Genomic DNA, 23,404 nt, shown 5'->3' with positions numbered 1-23,404 from the left:
TCTATTATTTTGAGTCCATTGATTCAAAATATTGCGAATGCTCGCAATCCTCAATCGGATCCTAGAATTCATCCTTTCGGCTCCGATGTCATTTTAAACATGAGCTGGATCTCGACCAATCAAATTGTTGTCGATTTTACCCCTAAGCTTACTCAACTTATCCATCCTTAATCAGAGCGTTTGCTTATGATCCTTTGATTTAAAAATCATAATCCCTTTGCATTTGAGCTCTGGATTAGTCAGTTGTTTCGATAATTCAAAACCTTGCTTTGTTTTGTCCTCTGATCGTGTGCCGATACTCACATCAGCTCCATTATGGACCGGCAGATCCTTTGTTGGGTTTTATCCAACAGCGTCCTTCATACTCAATAACCTTGTGGGCCTTCCCTCAGATACATGATGCCTTTGGTAAATTGTATCCTCTGGTTTCTCAACCATGCTCAGCTTTCGAGCTGGTGGTATTTACTATTGAAGCTTGTGGTATATATTTCCACGATACCCTGATGGGTTGAACCTATGCCTTCCTTAATATGTGTGAACTCGAAAGTTTTCGCGAGTCATACTCTTCTGGTGTTTTTCTAGATAAAATCTCAACACTACAACTTCTTCGAAAGTGAGATGTGAATGGAAGGTTATACATTGAAGAAGTGGGAGTCGACCTTGAACTTTGTGTTCATGCCCATGGACACGACATAGATCCTACCATAGAAGCTTCTTGTAATAATAACTATTTCGTTGATATAATATCATCTAGTATCTGTGAACTGATCCTATGCAATCGTGGTTTCGACCATATTTTCTCTTTGATCCCATTTCTCGGACAAGTTAAAGCACTTGTCTTTTGCAAGTCAATACACCAGTCCAACCTCTACCTTGATCTATAGTCGAGTATTACCCTCTGGTATCTCGAGTATATCTAAGAACTGTGTTGCATCTTATGAGTCTCCATCAGCTATTATTTCTCACCGATTCCAATTTTTCATGGGTTATGAGTTGTTAGTCGCTCAAGAACACCGGTAAGTGAACCGATTCCGCACTCTGGTTCGATAACTCTAAGTAATATTCGTTGCTTATGAGTTTAAAAATCCTTCAAGTCATTCCTAGCCTGATCGGCTATACCATTATTGGGCTAATTTTTAAACTGTGCTACGTGGTCCTGCTTCACGGAGCACAAATTTCGACAGTGAGCTAATCTTATGTCGATCTTCTTTGTCATATCATTTCTCCTTGAATAGCAAACTTGATTTCAAGTATGTTTCATACCCATGGTTCTGATAATTTTTGCTTCACCGCTCCTTTTGCTTGATGTCATCGATGATCGATTTTATCCTCATGAAATCTCTCGACAAATGTATCATGATCATCATCAACATTCTGAGCTCTTCCAGGATATCAATTGAATTCATGATGGGAAACACCATTCTTGCCCCTCGATGATTTGTGTTATCATCGGCAACATTCTTGCCTTCCCCCAAGACAAACTTGTTCATGATTGTGTTGTACCTTGATTTCCTTGCTATCTAGTTTAGGTTATGTTCTACCTTGTAGTATTACTGTCTTCTATATCAAGAATGTTGTGAGGATTGCACCATATCTTAAGAATTCTTGAAATTGTGATACTTCTCACCATCACCATTCTTTCTTGGTTCCCGTGTTGATTCCAACCGGGATACCAACAAGTGAGCGGTGCTCTTTGGATTCTGTACTTCTAGCAACCCTATTGCTTTGAAGTTAATGATCGATAGTTCATTATTAGCCTATCGGCTATTGAATCACCATTCTAACAATTGATCAGGCTACCTAAGCCCATATCTCGCGTGCACCTTTCAACCAAAGTTTAATTGTGTATGTTTTCCTCAAGCATACATCAATATATCATTTGATCCGACAAATGTTATCTCCTTGTTCTCATAATTGTGGGAATCCGTCTTTTTGGAAATCTCGAGGAATTGTCGCTGAGTCCATCAGCAACCTTCTCATCCTCTCCTTGGTTTAATGATGAACTCTTGTTTCGGAACTCGCTTCTGTAGATTAATTCCTGAGAATCTTACAATGTCATCACGACAAATTGTGTTGCACCTTTCTTCTTAGGCATCCCGAGTCTGAGTTATCCTGACACCAATCAGATCTGAATCTCGGTCAGATATGATGGTTGGAACATTTTTCCAAGAGTCATAACATTGTTCCTTATATGACCCGATAAGGTGATGTCATCCTAGCACACCTGGCCGGAGGACCTATTGTTATAGTTTCCTTTTCTACGGGGTTATCCATTCTTCCATGAGGAAATTGTAAGACTTATTCTACAAGTTGTTCCTGATGAATCCTTCGTGTATCCAAAGTCTGACCTTTGCTTGAATACCATGTCTATGCTATCTCGAAGCATGTCTATGGTACTCCGATTTTCAGCAAGAACATTTTTAGCCCAATGCTGAATGCTTCTTGCTCAATTATCCAAACACCATTGTTTGGGTAATGTCATGGAATTGCTCTCCCTTTACCTAAATGATTTTCTACTTTATATCCTGTCTTGGATATCATCCTCTGCTTGACTTTAGGAAGGGTATACCCCTGATATATGTGTTTAAACACATTTTCCTTTCCATTGTTTTGTTCAAACTTTCTTATAATCTACTTAACTGAGCCGTGGTAATTCCCTGCTTAGGTAAGCACCTCGTGGTACAACTCTGCCAGTAAGACCCTATTACTATAATTGATGACATTTCGGTAGCCATCGATGGACGAGAACTTTGCCTAATGGTCCGCCTCGTTCAACGAGCAGGAAAATGGTTCTCTTCGTCCCTCGCCCTTGGTATCGACATTGTTGCCAACATAACTGATAGGCTACCCTCTGACATGTCTTGCTATCATGACCGTGCAAGATATCAACGCTTTTCCTACTTTTAACCACATGGTGGGCCCATAACCCACAGTTCCACAGGATCGAAACCTGACTCTCCTGTACACCCCCGGTTTCCAAAGTTATTCCTCGCACTTGACTTCTTATGTAACTCACGAGCCACCTGCCAAGTGATCTATTCGGGTATCAGACGCAATACTTATTCTCGTTGCTCTGGACCCCTTTCACCTTCTGATTAGGCATTGAACGCTTGCCTATCCGTTTGAAACTTCTCATGGTACCTTCTTACTTTGCTCTCGACGTCTTCTTAAGTTTCAATTCGAGAGATACTTATGTTTCTCCCCCTGAGTTAACCGTCTGATGCTCGATCTTGTTAGAATCCGTCCATATAGGGTTTTCCCTTCTCACCTTTTCGTAAGTACGGTGAAGATCCTGAAGGAAGGACGACAACTTCATAATGATGACCTGAAGCAGTGGAACGAAGACATAAACGTAATGGATCGACCCCTTCGAGAAGAGCAACCAAGACCGATGACACCCGTTAAAATTTCATAACCAGAACTTTCCCCCTTACTCCCCTCTTAAATCTCGGGACGAGATTTCTTGTAGTGGAGGAGAATTGTGACGCCCGGATAATTAAGCTACAGTAACCTCTGCTAATGATGCCACGTCACTTCAATTATTGTCTCTAATCCCGCGTTAGTTCGAAACCGATTCAAATTCAAAGTCAAAATCAAGCAAACAATAAAAGTTTTCAAATATCAAAACTAAAATGTTCATCATGTGGCAAATAATCCCTAACTAGTTTTGGTGGTGGAACCAACCTTTTACAAAGTGTTTAAATGCCCTAAACTATTTAAAAACAGTGGCTAAAATAATAATTTAATTGTTTTTGAAAAATAAAAAATATATTAAACTAATTTATTTTGGGTCCAACTAGGTTTGGCAGTGGCCTATTTTGATGATACTAATTTAGGTGCTAACTTGGTATTTTAAAGAAACTAAAATAATTAGGAGCTAAAAGAAAACAGAAAAGAAAAATGAGAAAAAGAAAAAGAAAACAAAACAAACAAACAAAAAAGGGCCTCGTGGCCAACTGGACCTCGGCCCAGCCAGTGACCCAGCTGGTCCCAGCCGCCCGAATGGGCCGGCCCACCCCGCGCCCTAGCCTACTAATCCCCCCACGACCGAAACCCTAACCTACCCCCACCCCGCTCTCCCCACGACGCCCCTCCTCTCTCCCGATCTGGATCGGGATCCAGAGGAGGCCGACGTCGCTCGACGCCGCCCCGCGCCCGGAGCTCGCCGCCCCCCACGCCAGGACGCCGCCACCTCGCCGTCCTCCTCCACTCCGTCGCGCGTCCCCGTCCCCCTCCAAAACGGCCCTCCCCGGCCTCCACCGACCCCCGCTGCCCCGCTCCCTACCACACACCGTGAGCCGCCCCCTCCTCCTTTCCCCGCGGTCACCGCTGCTCACGCGCCCGCTGCCCGCGCCCGCCAACCGCCCCGCGGCGCCCAGTCGGGTGCACACCCAGGGCCCAGCGCCGTATCGGGCTGACACCCAGCGCCCATTGCCTGCGCCCGTTTGGCCCCTAGGGCCAATGACATGGGGGCCCCACGCCCCCTAAGAACTGTTAAAAAAATAAATAAATAATGAATTAAAAATAAATAAATAAAAAGTAAATAAAAATGTTAATTAATTAACTAAATTAATTAACTTAATTAATCCTGTTTAGTTTAACTAATTAAACCTTAGGTACCTAATTAACTAATTAAACTGATTAATAGGTTAATTAGGTTATTGTACCCATGACATGTGGGACCCACGCGCCAGTTTGACCAAGTGAACTGACTGTTGACTGCTGACATCACCCTGATGTCATGCTGACATCATAATGGCATTTCCTAATTAAATTAATTCTGATAATTCTAAAAATGAATTAAAACTTTGAAAATTAATATAAAATAAACCGTAGCTTGGATGAAAAAACTTTGTACATGGAAGTTGCTCAGAACGACGAGACGAATCCGGATACGCAGCCCGTTCGTCCACTACACATCCCTAGCATAGCAAACACGCAACTTTCCCCCTCCGGTTCATCTGTTCGAAAATGCGAAACACCGGGAATACTTTCCCGGATGTTTCCCCCCTTCACCGGTACCACCTCGTACCGCGTTAGGGTACACCTAGCATCACGCTTTGTCATGTCATGCATCGTCATGCATTTGTTTGCATTATATTTATCGTTTCTTCCCCCTCTTCTCTCGCTAGACATCGAGACCGACGCCGCTGCTACCCAGTACGACTACGGTGTTGACGACCCCTCTCTCTTGCCAGAGCAACCAGGCAAGCCCCCCTTGATCACCAGATATCGCCTACTCTCCTCTATACTGCTTGCATTAGAGTAGTGTAGCATGTTACTGCTTTCCGTTATTCCTATCCTGATGCATAGCCTGTCCTTGTTACTACTGTTGTTACCATTACCTGCTATCCTACTGCTTAGTATAGAATGCTAGTGTTCCATCAGTGGCCCTACACTCTTGTCCGTCTGCCATGCTATACTACTGGGCCGTGATCACTCGGGAGGTGATCACGGGTATATACTATATACTTTCTACAGGATACATGTGGTGACTAAAGACGGGTCGGCTTGTGGAGCACCCGCGAGTGATTCACGGATTGGGGGCTGAAAGGACCTTTGTCCCAACGGCCCTCTGTGTGGATCTTTGTGGCGAAGCGACAGGGCAGGTTGAGACCACCTAGGAGAGAGGTGGGCCTGGCCCTAGACGGTGTTCGCGGTTATTTCAAAATAACACGCTTAACGAGATCTTGGTATTTGATCTGAGTCTGGCTACTGGCCTATACGCACTAACCATCTACGCGGGGACAGTTATGGGCACTCGACGTCGTGGTATCAGCCGAAGCCTTCGTGACGTCAGCAATGGAGCGGCGCGCGCTGGATTGGACTGGAACGCCTACTAGGCTAGGTCTACTTCCGGCCGCCCACGCAACGTGCAGGTGTGCTAAGGGCGATGGGCCCAGACCCCTGGGCGCTTAGGTTTAGACCGGCGTGCTGACCTCTCTGTTGGTCTAGGTGGGGCTGCGACGTGTTGATCTTCCGAGGCCGGGCATGACCCAGAAAAGTGTGTCCGGCCAAATGGGATCGAGCGTGTTGGGTTATGTGGTGCACCCCTACAGGGAAGTTAATCTATTCGAATAGCCGTGATCTTCGGTAACAGGACGACTTGGAGTTGTACCTTGACCTTATGACAACTAGAACCGGATACTTAATAAAACACACCCTTCCAAGTGCCAGATACAACCGGTGGTCGCTCACTCACAGGGCGACGAGGGGAGGATCATCGGTTAGGATTATGCTATGCGATGCTACTTGGAGGACTTCAGTCTACTCTCTTCTACATGTTGAAAGACGGAGGCTGCCAGAAGCGTAGTCTTCGAAAGGATTAGTTATCCCCCTCTTATTCTGGCATTCTGCAGTTCAGTCCACATATGATACCCTTACTCCATTTGATACCCATGCATATGTACTGTAGCTCCTTGCTTGCGTGTACTTTGGATGAGTACTCACGGTTGCTTTCTCCCCCCTTTTCCCCTTTTCCCTTTCATTCTGGTTGTCGCAACCAGATGCTGGAGTCCAGGAGCCAGACGCCACCGTCGACGACGACTCCTACTACACCGGAGGTGCCTACTACTACGTGATGCCCGCTAACGACGACCAGGAGTAGTTTAGGAGGATCCCAGGCAGGAGGCCTGCGCCTCTTTCTATCTGTATCCCAGTTTGTGCTAGCCTTCTTAAGGCAAACTTGTTTAACTTATGTCTGTACTCAGATATTGTTGCTTCCGCTGACTCGTCTATGATCGAGCTCTTGTATTCGAGCCTTCGAGGCCCCTGGCTTGTAATATGATGCTTGTATGACTTATTTTATTTGTAGGGTTGTGTTGTGATATCTTTCCGTGAGTCCCTGATCTTCATCTTACACGTTTGCGTGTATGATTAGTGTACGATTAAATCGGGGGCGTCACAATTTTGTACCCTTCCGTAGTAGTCTACTGAATTTTAACCGGGGGTGTACACTCCGGTATTTATAGTTTTGGGATCGGGCCGGTTGTTTTGTTGCTCCTCTGTATGGAAGCGATACCCATTCACATCATACTTTTTACATGTCATGACGGCAGGGTCAAAACCCATGGAAACCCATCTCAATTCATCATCCATAGATATGTTCGGATCTTTTCCCTACAAGTATAATGGAAATTGTTGCGTGTTAGTTCGGTTAACTAATAAATGTTGAACTAGGTATTTAATAGGGGAGTGTGGAAAATTACTTTCTCCATGAACCAAGCAACAAAATTTTTACGTCCAGGGTTTCCATGACGGAGAAGAGTAAGTGCCTCCGCCTCAGTAGGAGGATTCACTCCCATCCATTCCTCTTGAACGAAATCACTAAAAAAAGAAAAGCGGTGTTATACCGGGACTAAGTGAACATGGAACATGATGATGTGGAAGACATAAAGGAATGGTGTAGTGGTATTACCTCATCCACACTTCCTCAAATTCCTTGATGTTGTGCAAGATATAGAACATGAGGTCCTCCCACTCTTGTCGTGGCATGTTATAAGATTTCGAGGCCCCAGCCCTCCCACCTTGCGCGTTGAATAGATAGAGCTTGGGTTGATACTTGGGCTCTTCTATATTGTATTGAGGCACCTTGTTATGCAGATGGGGAACGTGGTCTGGATAGTATGATCTCCTGAGGTCTGACACCTCCTCTAGGATAACTGCCTCAGCTATGGAAGCTTCAATCTTAGCTTTGTTTCCACATTTCCGTCGGAGATGCTTGTTCTGCCTCTTAGGGCCGTACTGCCAGCGATTCTGCATAGCCCCCCCCCCCAACAATACCTCGTTCGCGAGGTGCAGAATGAGATGTGTCATTGGAGTAAAGAAGCCTGGCGGAAAGATCTTCTCTAGCTTGACTATCAACTCCGGTGCCTTCTTATGCAATTTTTCAATCACCTCTTTACGTACTTCTTTAGCATAGAGCGTGTGGAAGAAATGGCTAAGCTCGGCAAGCACTCACCAGACATGCTCGGGGACATAGCCTCGAACCATCACCGGCATTATCCACTCAATCCATAGATGGTAGTCATGACTCTTCAGGCTGGTCACTTTGCCCGTTGAAAGATTGACTCCCTTACTTATATTCGATGCATAACCATCGGTGAACTTCAAAATTTGTTTCAGCCAAATAAGTACTTCTTTTTTTTCTGGCGGTTTAAGGACAAAGTTAGCATCTGGCTTGAACCAGTTTTTTCGACCGCCTGTGGGAGGCTTCATGTTCAGGCGTGGTCTATCACAAATTCTCTGTTGATCGGCTCTAGCTTTAACGTTATCCTTCGTCTTATCAGGAATGTTGAGGATCGTGTGGAAAAGGGACTCTTCCACATTCTTTTCGGTGTGCATCACATCAATATTATAAGGAAGTTTGAGGTCCTTGAAATAGGGAAGCTGCGAGAAGGGGTAATGTGAGTCCAGTTGTGCGTCTCACCATATCCCTCGAAGCCTTTGGCTTTGCCTTTGCCTTTGACTTTAGGCTTGAGAGCTTTTAGCTGAGCAAGAACATCTGCCCCCGAAAATGTTGGAATCTCGGTTACTTCATGAACAACCCGGCCTTTCGTGAAGTTCTCTTGTCTTCCCTGTCTGGATGGTCTGGAGGGAGGAACTGTCGATGCAGGTCAAAGGCTACATACTTGCCACCCTTACTCAGCTAAATCATTTGCAGAGCCTGCATGCACACTGGGCATGGCATCTTCCCACTTGTACACCATCCGCAGAATAGAGCATAGCCAGGAAAGTCATGCATGCAATAGTGCAACCAAACTTTCATCAAGAAATTTCTCTACAGATCCCGGTCGTATGTCAACCTCGGAAAGTACCAAGAATGGTGCAAAGCATCCACCAGCAGCTGCATAAACACACCCAATTGCTTCCCCGGGTATTCAGGCCCCGGAATGATGAGCGACAAGAACATGGTCTTCCGTTGCATTAGGGCACCGGGAGGAAGATTGAGCGGAATTACAAACACAGGCCAGCAACTGTATGGATTGGACGACATACCATATGGATTCAACCCATCACCTGATATGGCTATTCTGACATTCCCAGCCTCGGCTACTTCCTCGGGGTATTCTTCATCGAACGACTTCCATGCTTCCCCTCCCGATGGATGTATGATTTTTTTTGGATTGTACCTTATACCTTCCTTGTGCCACTTCATCATTTTGGCAGACTCCTTCGTGATGAAAAGGCGTTGCAATCTTTTTATAAAATCAAGATACTGAAGAACCTTAACGGGGATGGTTAGCTGCTTTTTGTCACCATCCTCACCGACCACCTCAATGTACCGAGACGAACCGCACTTCCTACAGTACTTGTCATCCGCATACTCATGCCTAAACAAAAGGTAATTCTTCGGGCAAACATCTATTTTCTCATAATCCATAGAGAGATCCTTCATGATTTTCTTTGTATCGTACACGCTTTTCGGTAGTTCATGAACCTCAGGGAGGCTGTTAGCCCATACTCCTAGGAATGCTTCGAAGCATTTCTGGCTACAGCCGTACTCAGCCTTGACTGCAATCAGTTGCGAGATGGCATCCAGCTGAGATATTTTCGCACCCGCATAAAGAGGTTTCTTCGACGAGGCCAAGACCTCCAAGAAGGCCTTTGCGGTTGCCTCTGGCTCCTCTGGTTCATTCTCTGAAGGTGTCGCATTTGCCGTTTGTGCAACAATGACATCATCTAGCATGTCCCTGACCCCGTCGTCCTCATATCCATCGATGCGTTGTCGCATCACCTCCTATCTACCACGGTCCTGCTCGGCTATGTTTATCGGCGGCATGTCAAAGTTTGGCATATATCCGTGCGTGCGAAGGTGCTCACTCATGTCCGTCTGATTTCTATGGTGACGTCTAGCATATCTCGCACAGGGGCATGGTGGGATAATTCTCATTGGACGACGGAATATCTCCTTCAAATACACATTAGTTTTCGCGATCCAGTCTGATGTTACTCGATTCTGACGGATAAAACCACTATACATCCACTGATTATCTGCCATTCTCTGCTTTTTTGCAAGCCACACAACATTATTAAGGATTCACTTAAATTAATCACATCAAATTTTCAGTTTCTACCGCGTTGAATCCACCTACATTTCTAATAGGTAAAGATGGGTCCTAATCCCATCCGAGGATGTGTAGATTGAGTACGTTCTCCATTCTACCCCGTTCCGAGACAAAATTTTGGCAGCACCTCCCCACTGTTCTCTAGATACACGTCTCGGCAAATAGCCGAGAGAATGTGCTCCGGAGAACAATGGGGAGGCGCCGCCGAAATCCTGTCTCGGAACGGGGTAGAACATGGAGAACATACCCAATCTACACATCCTCGGGCTGTCCGTGGAAAACGCTGGACAATTCGAAAGAGCTGCGGTGATAAATATGCAATTGAATGCATATTTATCGATGCAACCCTTTCGTACGGGAGACGCCTAGGTTACGCCAGTTGACTTGAGAATGAAATCTAGTGATATGAAAAAATGGAGATGGACTTGTAGCTCACCCTCGGCTGTAGAGGACGTAGTCGAACAGCAGAGGGATGCTCAGGGGGACCAACACGTCGTACAACGGTCACTCCGATGAAATGGGACTCCACAAAGCCTGCAAAATCCATCGCGACAAAAAATTTAGAACATCACAATCATCATCATCTAAAAAATCATCGAAGCATAAAAAAATTATCATCATCTATCATCCACATCATCATCTAACAATCATCTATCATCGGTCATCATCATCATCTCAAAATCATCAAAGCATAAAAAATCATCATTATCTCTCCTCATCTAACAATCATCATCATCTAAAAGAAGTCCATATGAACAAGTTATGAACATCAACATTTTTCTCAAATAAGTATTCTTTAGCAAGACCATTAAGTGTCAATAAATATTTCATCATTGATTTGTAGCAACACCATCATGATCAAAATACCACCGTGCAAAAAGTATATAATCACACATCACATAACAACATTCACACTTCAACTTAAAAAAACTCATATTGCTAATAACATCCATTGATCAATATTTTGCAAACTAACTACATCTAACAAATATGACATACATTCCATCATCTATGCATTCATCCACCTAAAAACAGTACCAAAACACTAAAAAGAAGAAAAAAAACTCACGTAGAGGACTGGCTGGTCGGGTCGGAGGAGAGGGGCGGTGACGGTTGGGGGCGATGATGAGCTGCAGCACAGGGAGGGCCGGTTGCTCCAACCGGCCGGGAAAGGGGCGCCGGACCCGCGGTCGGAGTCGAGCCCTTGCGGGCCGGTGCGGGCGCGGACGGCGGCGACGCAGGGCGGGTGTGGACAGGGCGGCGTGGGGCGGGGAGGCGCGGGGCGGGGAGGACGTTGGGGCGGGGAGGACGTCGGGGCGGGCGGGGATGGGGCGGCGCGGGGTGGGGAGGATGTCGGGGCGGCACGGGGGCCGGGAGGACGGCGGGAAGGCGCGGGGCGGCGAGGACGTCGGGGCGGCACGGGGGCAGGGAGGACGGCGGGGAGGCGCGAGGCAGGCAGGATGGCGGCGCGGGTCGGGAGGAAGGCGGCGCGGCGCGGGTCAGGGCGGGGACGACGGCGGCGCGGCACGGGGAGAGGGTGGCGGCGGCGGTTGGGGGAGAGAAACGAGTGGAGGAGAGGAGACGTGCAGCGAGTGGAGGAGAGGAGTGCGTGCAGCGACTGGATAGGGTTGGACCTAAGCCGACGGCCTAGCCGTCGGCATAGGCTTGGTCCCACCTTCCAGCGACAGAGCTGAGTGGAAAAGGTATGAGATATGCCGACGGCCTAGCCGTCGGCATAGGTACTTTGCATTTTTATTTTTTTTATTACGACATTTTTTAATTTTTTTACGGCATATTTTTTTTATATATTCAATTATTACTATTTTTCAGTTTGTCGTGTGTAACCTGTGGTGGCCGTTTCCCCCCTCCGAGAGATGGCGGCAGCGACGCCCGTGAGGGTGGCACACCCCGGAGCCGCGTGGAGGGTGGCGGCGGCTAAGTCTGGAACCCCCTCACAAGTCTTGCGTAGGCGGCCTCTCACAAGTCTGGAAGTGTTGTGGCGGGTGCAAATGCCCGGCACACGTCTCCGGGGTGTGCCCCCCCTCACAGACGGCGCCGCCGCCGGCACCTGGAGGGGGGAAACAGAGGGGAAACGGACGCGCCGGGTCTACACGGAGGGGATCTTGCCGTGGGTTTGGCCCGGATGTTGCTCCAAAGTGTTCCTATGGGCTGACCTAATACAACCGGATGGATACGTCCACTGGTCAAAGCCCGTCCGTGCAAAGTCAAAGGGGTAGATCCCGTGGTCAAACACTACAGGGTTAGGCGGGACGGGGCCCTAGGGGGGTAGTAATGCCACCGGAGCGTCGCACCGGGACCTCATACAAGTCGCGTGTCGGGTGCCTACGTCTGCCACCATGCTTCTACAACCTTAGGAGGGCCACCCCAACACCTAGCGGCATTGCTACCCCCCCCCCAGGTACCCCGTCCCGTCTAACCCTGACACAGACGACCGTCGGGTCTATCCCTTTGACTTTCGCTGGACGTAGTTTGACCAGTGGACCTTTCCATGATGAATACCGGACTTTTTAATAAATTCAATTATTACGTTTTTTAGATTTTTAGTTTACGGTGTGTATGGGACCCGGTGCGTGCAAAGTCAAAGGGCTTGATCCCGTGGTCAAACTCTAAAGGGTTAGCAATGCCACCGGATTGTCGCACCGGGCCCTCATACATGTCGTACGGTGTGGTGGCATGTCCGAAGAGGCAGCACGCGTCTCCGGGGTTTGCCCCCCTCACGGAGGGCGCCGCCGCCGGCACCTGGATGAGGGGAATGGACGCGTCGGGTCTACACGGAGGGGATCTTGCCGTGGGTCTGGCCCGGATGTTGCTCCAAAGTGTTCCTATGGGCTGACCTAACACAACCGGGTGAATACGTCCACTGGTCAAAGCCCGTCCGTACAAAGTCAAAGGGGTAGATCCCGTGGTCAAACACTATAGGGTTAGGCGGGACGGGGGCCCTAGGGGGAAGCAATGCCACCGGAGCGTCGCACCGGGACCTCATACAAGCCGCGTGCCGGGTGCCTACGCCTGCCACCATGCTTCTACAACCTTAGGAGGGCCACCCCAACACCTGGCAGCATTGCTACCCCCCCCCCCCAGGTACCTCATCCCGTCTAACCCTGACATAGACGACCGTCGGGTCTATCCCTTTGACTTTCGCTGGACGTAGTTTGACCGGTGGACCTTTCCATGATGAATACCAGAGTTTTTAATAAATTCAATTATTACGTTTTTTTTAGATTTTTAGTTTACCGTGTGTATGGGACCCGGTGCGTGCAAAGTCAAAGGGCTAGATCCCGTGGTCAAACTCTAAAGGGTTAGCAGTGCCACCGGATTGTCGCACCGGGCCCTCATACATGACGTACGGTGTGGTGGCATGTCCGAAGAGGCAGCACACGTCTCCGGGGTGTGCCCCCCCCCCCCTCACGGACGGCGCCGCCGACGACACCTGGAGGGGGGGAACAGACGCGTCGAGTCTACACGGAGGGGATCTTGCCGTGGGTCTGGCCCGGATGTTGCTCCAAAGTGTTCCTATGGGCTGACCTAACACAACCGGGTGAATACGTCCACTGGTCAAAGCCCGTCCGTGCAAAGTCAAAGGGGTAGATCCCGTGGTCAAACACTACAGGGTTAGGCGGGACGGGGGCCCTAGGGGGTAGCAATGCCACCGGAGCGTCGCACCGGGACCTCATACAAGCCGCATGCCGGGTGCCTACGCCTGCCACCATGCTTCTACAACCTTAGGAGGGCCACCGCAACACATGGCGGCATTGCTATCCCCCCCCCAGGTACCCCGTCCCGTCTAACCCTGACACAGACGGCCGTCGGGTCTATCCCTTTGACTTTCGCTGGACGTAGTTTGACCGGTGGACCTTTTCACCTTGTTGTCATAGCCCAGCCATAGCTACACCCCCCAACACAGTCCCGGCACAACCCACCCCAAGATTCCCTCTGCGTCAGCCTGACGTGGCCGTTTTCCCACCTCCGGGGCACGGCGGCATCGACCCCGTGAGGGGGGAGGGGGGCACACCCCGGAGTCGCATGCCTGCGCCTGCCACCACGCTTCCACAACCGTAGGAGGGCCCACCGCAACACCTGGCGGCATTGCTACCCCCCACAGGTACCCCGTCCCGTCTAACCTCTCCGTGACACGACGGAAGAAGGCCCGTGTGGGGGGCAATCGATATATGTTTTCTGTACATTTAAGTTAATAAAATTAGTATTGGAGAAAAATAAAAAATAAAAAGAGAAAATAAATAAAATATTATTATAAATCTATGCCTACGGCAAGGCCGTCGGCATAGCTACGGCCACGGAACGGTAGAGCCCTGGATCGATAACGTGGCGTAGGGCGGGGATCGATGACGTGGCAAAAACCATGGGCCAGGCCTATGCCGACGGCCTAGCCGTCGGTATAGAAATGCCACCCCACGGGACCGGCGAACGACGCGGATCGATGACGTGGGGGCGCCGCGGATGGATGACGTCAGCATAGCTATGCCGACGGCTAGGCCGTCGGCGTAGCTATGCCGACGGCCACCGTTAGCCCGTCGGCGTAGCCTGACACCGTCAAACTGCTGTCGCCGCCCGGGTAGACGGGCCCACGCGGTATGCCGACGGCCGTCGTAGGTATATTCAAAGCAACGCCGACGGCTGATCTATGCCGACGGCCCCCGTCGGCATAGAGAGTCATACGCCGACGGCCTTTCTACGCCGACGGATTTAGCTGGGCCGTCGGGGTATGCCCATCTATGCCGACGGGGGCCATCGGCATAGATTTGGCCGTCGGCAACTACGTTAATTCTGGTAGTGCATGTCCCCATTGTTATTGACGTCGGCGGTGGAAGTGACAAGTGATTTCAGATCCGGCCAACTGGTTACGGCGGGCGACGGTCGACGGCCGGCCTTCTCCCTCCGCTCCCCTCCCCTCCGGCTGTCCCCTTCGTGTACGTCCCTCTCGGCCCGAGCTTGCCCGCGTCCCACTTTACACTTTTGTAACAAACGTTTACACTTTTGTGTTTTTTATTCTGAGATTGATAAGGTTGCGATTTGCGAATAGATCGGCGAACTCGGGCAGCAACATTATACGTTTCGTCGATGGAGCTTGATGGAGATTCCGGCCAAGGACCCTTACTTCTTATAGCAGGCAACACAAATCCGGGTCGGGCACTCAATTGCCTGGAGTTGGAGAAGGACACGGACTGCAACTTTCCATCCAAATCATGACAGAGAAGCACACCGGAGACTGAGAAGGATACGGTGGAAGAGGCCGGAGAGGACTGGCAGCGTCGGACAGCAAGTGTACGATGGCCATCGTTGCCGTCGGGATGGGTCGCCGCAGCGGCATCCTCCTCATCCTGATTCTCTCCGCCCTCTCCGTCGTTGCCGGCACGGCCTCGGGGTTCATGCTGGTGGGTGACAGGTGCGCCCCAGGCTCGCAGTTCGCGTGCAGCGCCGAGATGCGCTGCGAATCCTGCTCCCCGCTCGCCGGGCCCCTGCTCCGCCACCTCGTACACCCCGTTTGCAGCGGCGGCCTCACTGCCCGTCTGCATACGAAGAAACAAAGGAGACGCGATTTTTTTTACCGAATCGTTTTCCAGATATACACTTACATAGGGAGTGCGGGTTCATTTTTTAAAAGGAGAAGTAGCAAAAGGGCCTGTGCATTGCAACGGGAAAAGAAATCATAATCTCCAATGGCCATGACCACATTTTGCTGCATCACCAAGATACAATACCACTCTTAATTTCGTGAAATCTTGAACATTTTTTAAACTTGTGTACATAATTGAAAACGTGAACATTTTTTAAATTCGTGAACACTTATACAAATTTACAAACATTTTTTAAAGTCAAGAACAATTTTTGAATTCATGAATATTTTTATACTATTTGCATACATTTAAAAAAATGTGAACATTTTTTAAACAATTTTATTGAATCGTCGAATATTTCTAGAATCGACGAACATTTTTTTGGAAATGTGTGGATCAATTTTTGAAAGTCACGATTTTTTTATTTAATGAACACTTTTTAAAATGCATGATCATTTTATGAATGAACGAACATTTTATGCAGAAAAGGCGATGCCAGTAATTCCATATAACTATTAGCAGCACATCTACCCTGCATGAACACTGAATTCCATTAGCAGCACGTCTACCCGGCACCAGCACTGAATTTTTGGGGTGCGCTCTATACTCCATTCTGGCTTCAACCATGAATAAATGGATCATGTATTGCTGGAAATTCAGAAATGCAATGTACTCTAGATAGTAGTTTCCAAGGTAATCCTGAAACACAATATTGCCCCAGCCATCCATCCAAACCTACAGGCATGCAGAGTAATACAGCCAGCAGTTCCTTAACCATAATCACATCGGCCTTCTAGACTAATTAACAAACTCCCGCCCTCGCCCCCGGCGGTGGTGTGGAGGTCCTTACCTTCGTAATTTTCGTATGCTGCTCGAAGTTTGTTCATGCTAGCATCCTTGGGTATCGACTGAAGTTTGTTCATTCTTGCATAGACTGAAACTGTATGGTGAGTTCCATATCTTTGGATTCAGCTACTTTTCCCTGTGCTGTGTCTGCATCTTGTGGGTACCTATAGGATACTTTGGGGACAAATCGGTTGTTGTAGCTACTGACTGATTTTCAGGTATGCTCTTGCATAACACTTGCAAGCGACAACTGAATTTTGGTATGCTGTACTTTCCTGTACTACATTCTGGCATCCTGGAATTCAGAATTTGTGATGCATATACCCTAGCCACCTAGTAATTTCCATGGAATTCAGAAGTCGATTCAACATGGTTACAACTGAGTTCTTTCACCATAACCATTATCCAACATCTACCCTGGCTAACATAGAAATTCAGAAATGACAGTGCTTCCAATTGGAACACATAGCTGCAGGTTGTCTCCAGCCAGCAGCTCTTTCACCATAACCATCAGCAACTAGATACACCTGCCTTCCATCGAGGCTAGCCATCAAACGCCGGTGGATACGAAGTCGCCCTCGCCCCTCAAGGTGGCATCAAGGTCGTTCACCTCGGCCACGCCGGGCGTGGCGATTCTATCGATGACCAGCTGCGCCACGCAGTCCCTGGGCTTCACGGCGAAGTCGACGCCGGAGTGGTTGAAGAGGATGACGCCGACGGTGCCCCGGTAGTCGGCGTCCACCACGCCCGCGCCCACGTCGATGGAGTACTTCCACGCCAGCCTCGACCGTGGCGCTGCAGTAAAAACATTCTGACGTGTTCGTCAGGGGCACGGCACCGGCGGGGTGGTGGGATCATCGAGGAGGAGGAGGAGGAAAGGGGCGCGTATCGATGCGCGCGTAGGTGCCCTGCGGGACGGCGACGCTGATGTCCGTATCCACCAGAGCGTTGCCGCGCGCCTCCGCCGCGCCGGAGCTCTCTGTGAGCTCGTGCTCACCGCGCCCCTGGCTACGTCGCACCGCGCCCACGCGACGCCCAGCCCGCGCGCTGCTCGCCCTCGCCGGCGCCCTGTGCTGCTGCCTCCTGCTGCAGCAGCCGCCAGCGCACGCCCCGCGCCGCCCACACTGGCGCCCCTGGCCGCACCCGCCTGTAGCTCGCCCTGACAGCGCATGGGCCCGACGTTCCTGGCCGAGCCCGCCTTCGGTCGCCGTTGGCCGCTGCTCCCCGCGCTCGCCATCGGCCATGGGCATGGCCGTGCGCCTCTGCCTGTGCGCGCGCGTGCACAGACACGGGTGGCCACCTGGTGGGTGACAGATGCGCCGCGGGCTCGCAGTCCCCGTGCGGCGGCGGGATGCGCTGCGCCTCCTGCTCCCAGACCTCGTCCACCCCGTTCGCCGGTCTACGTATACGAAGAAACAGAGGAGACGCGATTTTTTGTTTTACCGAAACGTTTTTGCCCGAGTCAGGGAGTGCGGGTATAATTTCCGGAAAAGGCAAGGTCCTTTTTGCAAAATTACCACGACTGGTGTGCAGGCAGAAGCAGTATATGCTTTATTATTACGTAAAGATAAAGATGAAAATTTTACTTAAATGGTACGCTAGTTCATGTCCTTATTTGGTTCTCGTCGCTGTCGGGGGGATCTTGGCTTCACCGTTGTTGCTTGTGGCGCCATCTGCTCTCTGCTTCTTGGGTATCCAGAAGTGTTCCATATATACAAAATGCATAAACAAGTATGAAACCAAGAAGGTGCTGAGTCTGCCTTGTAGTCGATAACTGCGCCTGCAAGTGATGACCCGAGACAAACTCTTAATAAATCTCAAAACACTCTTATATTATGGAACGGATGGAGTAGTTAAAAAAAAGTAAGGTTCCTTTTCCTGCCAGATAGGACGAAGCAACCTTAAGTTGCGATGCACGAGCAATTATCTAATATATAAACATAACAAAAGAAAAGGATAAACACAATGTTTGAGACAGACACTATACCAGTAGTAGTCAGCAGGCCTAGGCTCCACCTTCCCAACAAGTCGAGTGGCGAGCTGATTGACCTGGAGGGCCTCCCAGGAGAGATTTGGGTACGTGTGTGTCCTTGACAACTCCACCAGCACATCGAACAACTCTTCTTTCTTTTTCTGGAACTGCATTTTCAGCTCCTCCTGAGCCGCCGCAGTCGTAGGTTTAGGCTGCCATATGCAAGGACAAATATTAATGGGCATTCAGAAAAAAATGAAGCAGCCCATCATCACAGTGTGAGATTATACAATGACAACCATATCAAGGCATTAATAAACACGCGGTTCATGAGGCTTTCAGCAATCATAGATGGAGGAGAGACATTGACACTGCTCGAGGTTCATCTGCTTTGGAACACTTCGAAGCTTCACATCTCTGACCATTATAAGCTACTTTGCCAAGTGCGATTTTTTGCTTGGATGGCTTTCCAGTAAGACTTTAGTCCTCAGATCGGCGGGATGGATTGTTCACACACTACAACACGTACAGCATTACGAGGCACTCTAAAATGCCTCCAAAGGCCATGGAAGTGCCTGTACATGTCTTTTGCGGCATTCCTTCAAAACGCTAAAGATGGCAGCGAAGGGAAAGGTAAATAAAGGCGTTTTGCAGTAGCGCCTCTAAATCAGAGGAACCGCGGCGTTCTGAAAAGTGCCTCGAAAGCTCCAAGATTCAGCGGCATTTTCCGAAGACACTGCTAAGAAGCTTGCTAGCTGAGTAAAAGTATGAGCGTCGTGGAAAGGGGCCAGCGGGCTACCCCACAGCAGTTCTCACTCTATGGGATAGGATATGCAGGTCAGGCCACATCATATCTTCCTGCAATTAACACTTGAGCAAGGCCCAGTGGGCTATCATATCAATATATATATTAACCAAACACCATATATAATCCTAAACTCATCATCGGCAGGCGCAATGATTGAGACAGTGCAGGTGTTTCCTCCTTTTAACTACGTCTGAGTCTTCCTCGGTAAGCAGTATGGGACTAAACAGATTGTAGCGTGAGCTCGCGCACGAGAAAAAAAACTATTTAAATCGGCCGCCAGAGAGTTCGAACACAGCGTCGACTGAATGAAGAGCTGGACGCCTACCACCAGACCATCTAAGCTATGGTTGTGTGGTTAACATCTGAACATCTGAACAGGTGTCAACATCCACCGGAGGCATGCATCACCTACGCATCCACGGCGGCCTCAACGATGGGATTAAAACGACGATGCCAGGACCACGCGCGTCAGTGCCTTTCTTATGCATGGCTGCGCAGCTCGGCCCACCGGCTAACCTTGTCACTGCACCGGCCACAGTACCGGCCAGTTATGCAGCTGCTCGTCGGCGTCGCCTGAGCGTCCTGCGGCGCTATCACAGTCCGCCTCCGCTGCAACTATCTTGCCTCAAATCTGCCGCACTGGCCCTCTACTCGCGGCCGCCAGCGCCGCTGAGGCGATTCAGAAAACGCCTCCAATACATGTCGGTGATTTAGAAAAATGCCTTCAAAGCTTCAATCGGAGGCACTTTTCCAAGACGCCTTCATATATGCGGGGATCCGAGGCGAACCCAAAAAACGCCTTCTTATGCAGAGGGATTTGAGGCGGAATCCAAAAATGCCTTCTTATATACAATTTGGAGGCATTTTTAACAATGCCCTTATTAAAACGCCTCCTAATAGCAACCGTGGTGTAGTGACACCTCAGCATGTTTATGTCAGCCTCCATGGCAACGAGACGGTGGGTCACATACTCGTGCACTGTGTAGCCGCTAGATAGACATGGTTTAATCATCGCTCAGGTGCCCAGACAGTACGACTCGTTGGAACACCGGCGGATAAGGAAAAGCCAAGGCCTGGTTGCGACGAACTTGTGTGGAAGTAAGCAACGTAATGCCGAGTCTTTTTTTCTTTTCAAACGAAGGCAAATATTACCTCATCTATTAATTAAGCAGAAGAGAATAATTCAGTTAATTACGAAAAACCGGACAAAAACCGAAACCACAAGGGCCCAAGCCCACTCCCAAAGACTAACACACAGGGCAAAACCCACCCTCGTCGACAACATGTCGACCTGCAGCCAGACAACGCAGCTCCAACTTTGATGGAGAACTCAAAAGAACAAAACTAGGCGAAAGCTGATGCCACGGAAGATCGCCGAACGGGCCACTTGCAGCCGGTCATCATATACCACAGGGCCTCGCCGCCACAGCTTCGACTCCATAGCAACAAACAAAACAAGGCAATACCATGGACACGCCGGAGAAGAGCCGACTATCGCAACCATTGCCGCGTCGCCGACTATCGCAACCATTGCCGCGTCGCCGACATCGCTCCCACCATCATCGTTGCCACAGAAGCCTGGTCGCCACAACCGCCGCAAACCACCAAGTAGCACGCCGCGCCCTGCGCAGCCCACCAGCACCACCTTCCGGGACCGCCGCAGCTTCGACTCCATAGCAACAAACAAAACAAGGCAATACCACGGACACGCCGGAGAAGAGCCGACTATCGCAACCATTGCCACGTCGCCGACATCGCTCCCACCATTATCGTTGCCACAGAAGCCTGGTCGCCACAACCGCCGCAAACCACCAAGTAGCACGCCGCGCCCTGCGCAGCCCACCAGCACCACCTTCCGGGACCGCCGCAGCTTCGACTCCATAGCAGCAAACAAAACAAGGCAATACCACGGACACGCCGGAGAAGAGCCGACTATCGCAACCATTGTCGTGTCGCCGACATCACTCCCACCATCATCGTTGCCACATAAGCCTGGTCGCCACAACCGCCACAAACCACCAAGTAGCACGCCGCGCCCTGCGCGGCCCACCAGCACCACCTTCCGGAACCGCCGCCCCGACATGCCACCACCCGCACTCGAGCTGCAACGCCGCACGACCCGGGTGCCCGCAGCCCACGCTGCTCAGGGCAACCGCACGCAGACCACGAACGCCGCAGCACATCCGGGGCCGCCGCCCCGACGTACCATCCAACCGCCGCCACTGGGGCGCGTCGACCGAGCCGACAAACCTGCCACCCAAGTGGCGCAAGATTCCCACCCAAGCGAAGGCCGAGCCGCAGCACCGCCCCATGGAGCCGCCTCGCCCATCGCTTTCCGAGGCCGCCGCCTCAGCGCACATCAGCCGTCCGGGGCTGCTGCCCCGGCATCCACCAAACCAGACGTAGGAGAAAACCAGACACACCGAGCACAAGCTAGCTCTCCCAAGCAACGCCCCAAGGGGGAAACGACAAAAACGCCGTCACCGCCCGCTCCGGAAACCATCTGGAGCTTAGGTTTTCACCCGGAGAGCCCAAGCCCCTCGTAGAGGAAGAGGAGTTCCACGACAACGCCTTCAAGAAAGGAAACGACACCCGAAAGCGCCGCCGTCGACAGCACTGACAGAGTCGGGACAAGGCTTTTGCCTGGAACTCACCCATCCCTACAAAGGCCTGCAGATCTAGACCACCCATGAGCGTGGAGATCGTCGGAGCTGTTCCCGCTGCGCCTTGCACCCTCCGTCGTCGACCACCAAGCTCAGCTGCGACAACACCCACACAACAGCACCTCAAGCTGCAAGTGAGATGCAGGCGCAAACTCCGGCCGGGACTTCAACCAGACAAGGATCCATCGGGTGAGCCCGTCCCGGCCACCACCATGACAAGACGCCATGGCCTACAGCCCGGGGCCGCCGCCCCGGCTTCCTCCACTCACCCAAGCGTCGAACGCAGAGAACCTGAACTTGTTGAGTGCATTGTGGAGGAGTGTATTGACAATATTGCCAGGAGTTAGTTTCCGATGGTTTTAGGTGCTCCTGTTGGACTGTATGCGGAGCCGATAGGACTGTTGAAAATTTTACTGGTGGCTCCCAAAAAAATATGAAAACAATCCCATACAAACACACACTAGGCGTTGCTAGTTGCCAACTGCACAATTTTTTTGCAATCCCAATTAGGCGAAAGATCGAAGATTTCTCGAACTCTTTTGTCCCAGCTAAGAGAAAAATTTAAGGTTTGCGCAGCATCTGGAGGACCAAATTGCTGCCGTAGGCCGCCGGATCTGGTAGGGAGGTGGGGGGCAGAGAGGAGAGCAGGTACCTTGCCACCGATGGAGATGAACATGGAACGGCGGCCAGACGGAATCACCTGCGGTCCACCTCGCTGGAGCGCCCGCTCGCAGAGCCTCCTCCCCGCGTGCCGGAGCGCCGCCATCGATGGATAATCTCGCCGACTCTGCTTCTTCGAGGGGGGTCAGGATTGCTTTGCCTAGCCTCGTACGCGTACGTGTTCATCGATTGGGAGGAGGGCTCCAGTGTATATAGCCCCGGCCCGGCCCGGCCCGTTGCCTCTCCCTGTAGCGATCAGTTTGCCTTGGCCGTGCGAAAATCGTGTATCAATACCGTGCGCCGAGCCCCTAAAAAAAATAGTGCGCCCAGCGGTTTCGATTTCGAAACAGAAGCGGAAATCCACCCGCGCGCTCTCTTCTCTCTGCTCCTGTTATGTCGTGTCGGAAAAGGTAACATGCGTGAGAAGATTTCTTGACCTCGCGTCCTCGCCGAAGAGTCCCACCACCCAAACCACTTTTTTTTACCCCACCACATCGATCGTAGCTTATTCTACAACTCAATAACGGTACATATAAAATATAGTAAACATTATGTAAAATATAATAATTTTTTTTAAAATGTAGAAAATTATAAACATGAATAGTAAAAATATATATTCTGAATTACTATATTTTATACACCATTTTACTAGATTTTGTATATAGCGTTACTATGGGGGTTAGAATAAACTATTCTACACTCACGCTTAGAATAGCGTTGTTTGTTCTGCTAAGTGAATGTGATCGGACCCTTTTTCTCCTCTATGCTAAACTCAACCCGGTCTATTCACA

General features: G+C 50.0%; 1 protein-coding gene across 1 annotated transcript; it reads right to left on the bottom strand.

Annotated features, from left to right (window-relative positions):
* Nucleotides 1-17,991: 17,991 nt before the first annotated feature.
* Nucleotides 17,992-22,826, bottom strand: LOC147992586 (uncharacterized). The gene is made up of 3 exons (XM_087531056.1): nt 22,606-22,826; nt 18,498-18,694; nt 17,992-18,290 (listed from the first exon to the last, which is right to left on the bottom strand). Exons 1-3 carry the CDS (start codon nt 22,717-22,719, stop codon nt 18,122-18,124), a joined length of 480 nt encoding a protein of 159 aa, XP_087387182.1. The 5' UTR covers nt 22,720-22,826; the 3' UTR covers nt 17,992-18,121.
* Nucleotides 22,827-23,404: the final 578 nt, after the last annotated feature.

The sequence above is a fragment of the Triticum urartu genome, chromosome 1A (genome assembly GCF_056163025.1).
Source record: "Triticum urartu cultivar PI428250 chromosome 1A, HENAU_Tu73, whole genome shotgun sequence".
In the NCBI taxonomy this organism is placed as follows: Eukaryota; Viridiplantae; Streptophyta; class Magnoliopsida; order Poales; family Poaceae; genus Triticum; species Triticum urartu.
Note: the sequence above shows the minus strand (reverse complement) of the source record. Positions and strands in the feature narration are given on the sequence as shown.

Excerpts from the sequence above, each read along its gene's own strand:
- LOC147992586 (XM_087531056.1), bottom strand. The coding sequence starts at position 22,719 with ATGGCGGCGCTCCGGCACGCGGGGAGGAGGCTCTGCGAGCGGGCGCTC. Across the intron at positions 18,695-22,605 it reads TCATCTCCATCGGTGGCAAG|CCTAAACCTACGACTGCGGC; the intron begins GTACCTGCTCTC and ends TGCATATGGCAG. Across the intron at positions 18,291-18,497 it reads AGGCCTGCTGACTACTACTG|GCGCAGTTATCGACTACAAG; the intron begins GTATAGTGTCTG and ends CATCACTTGCAG.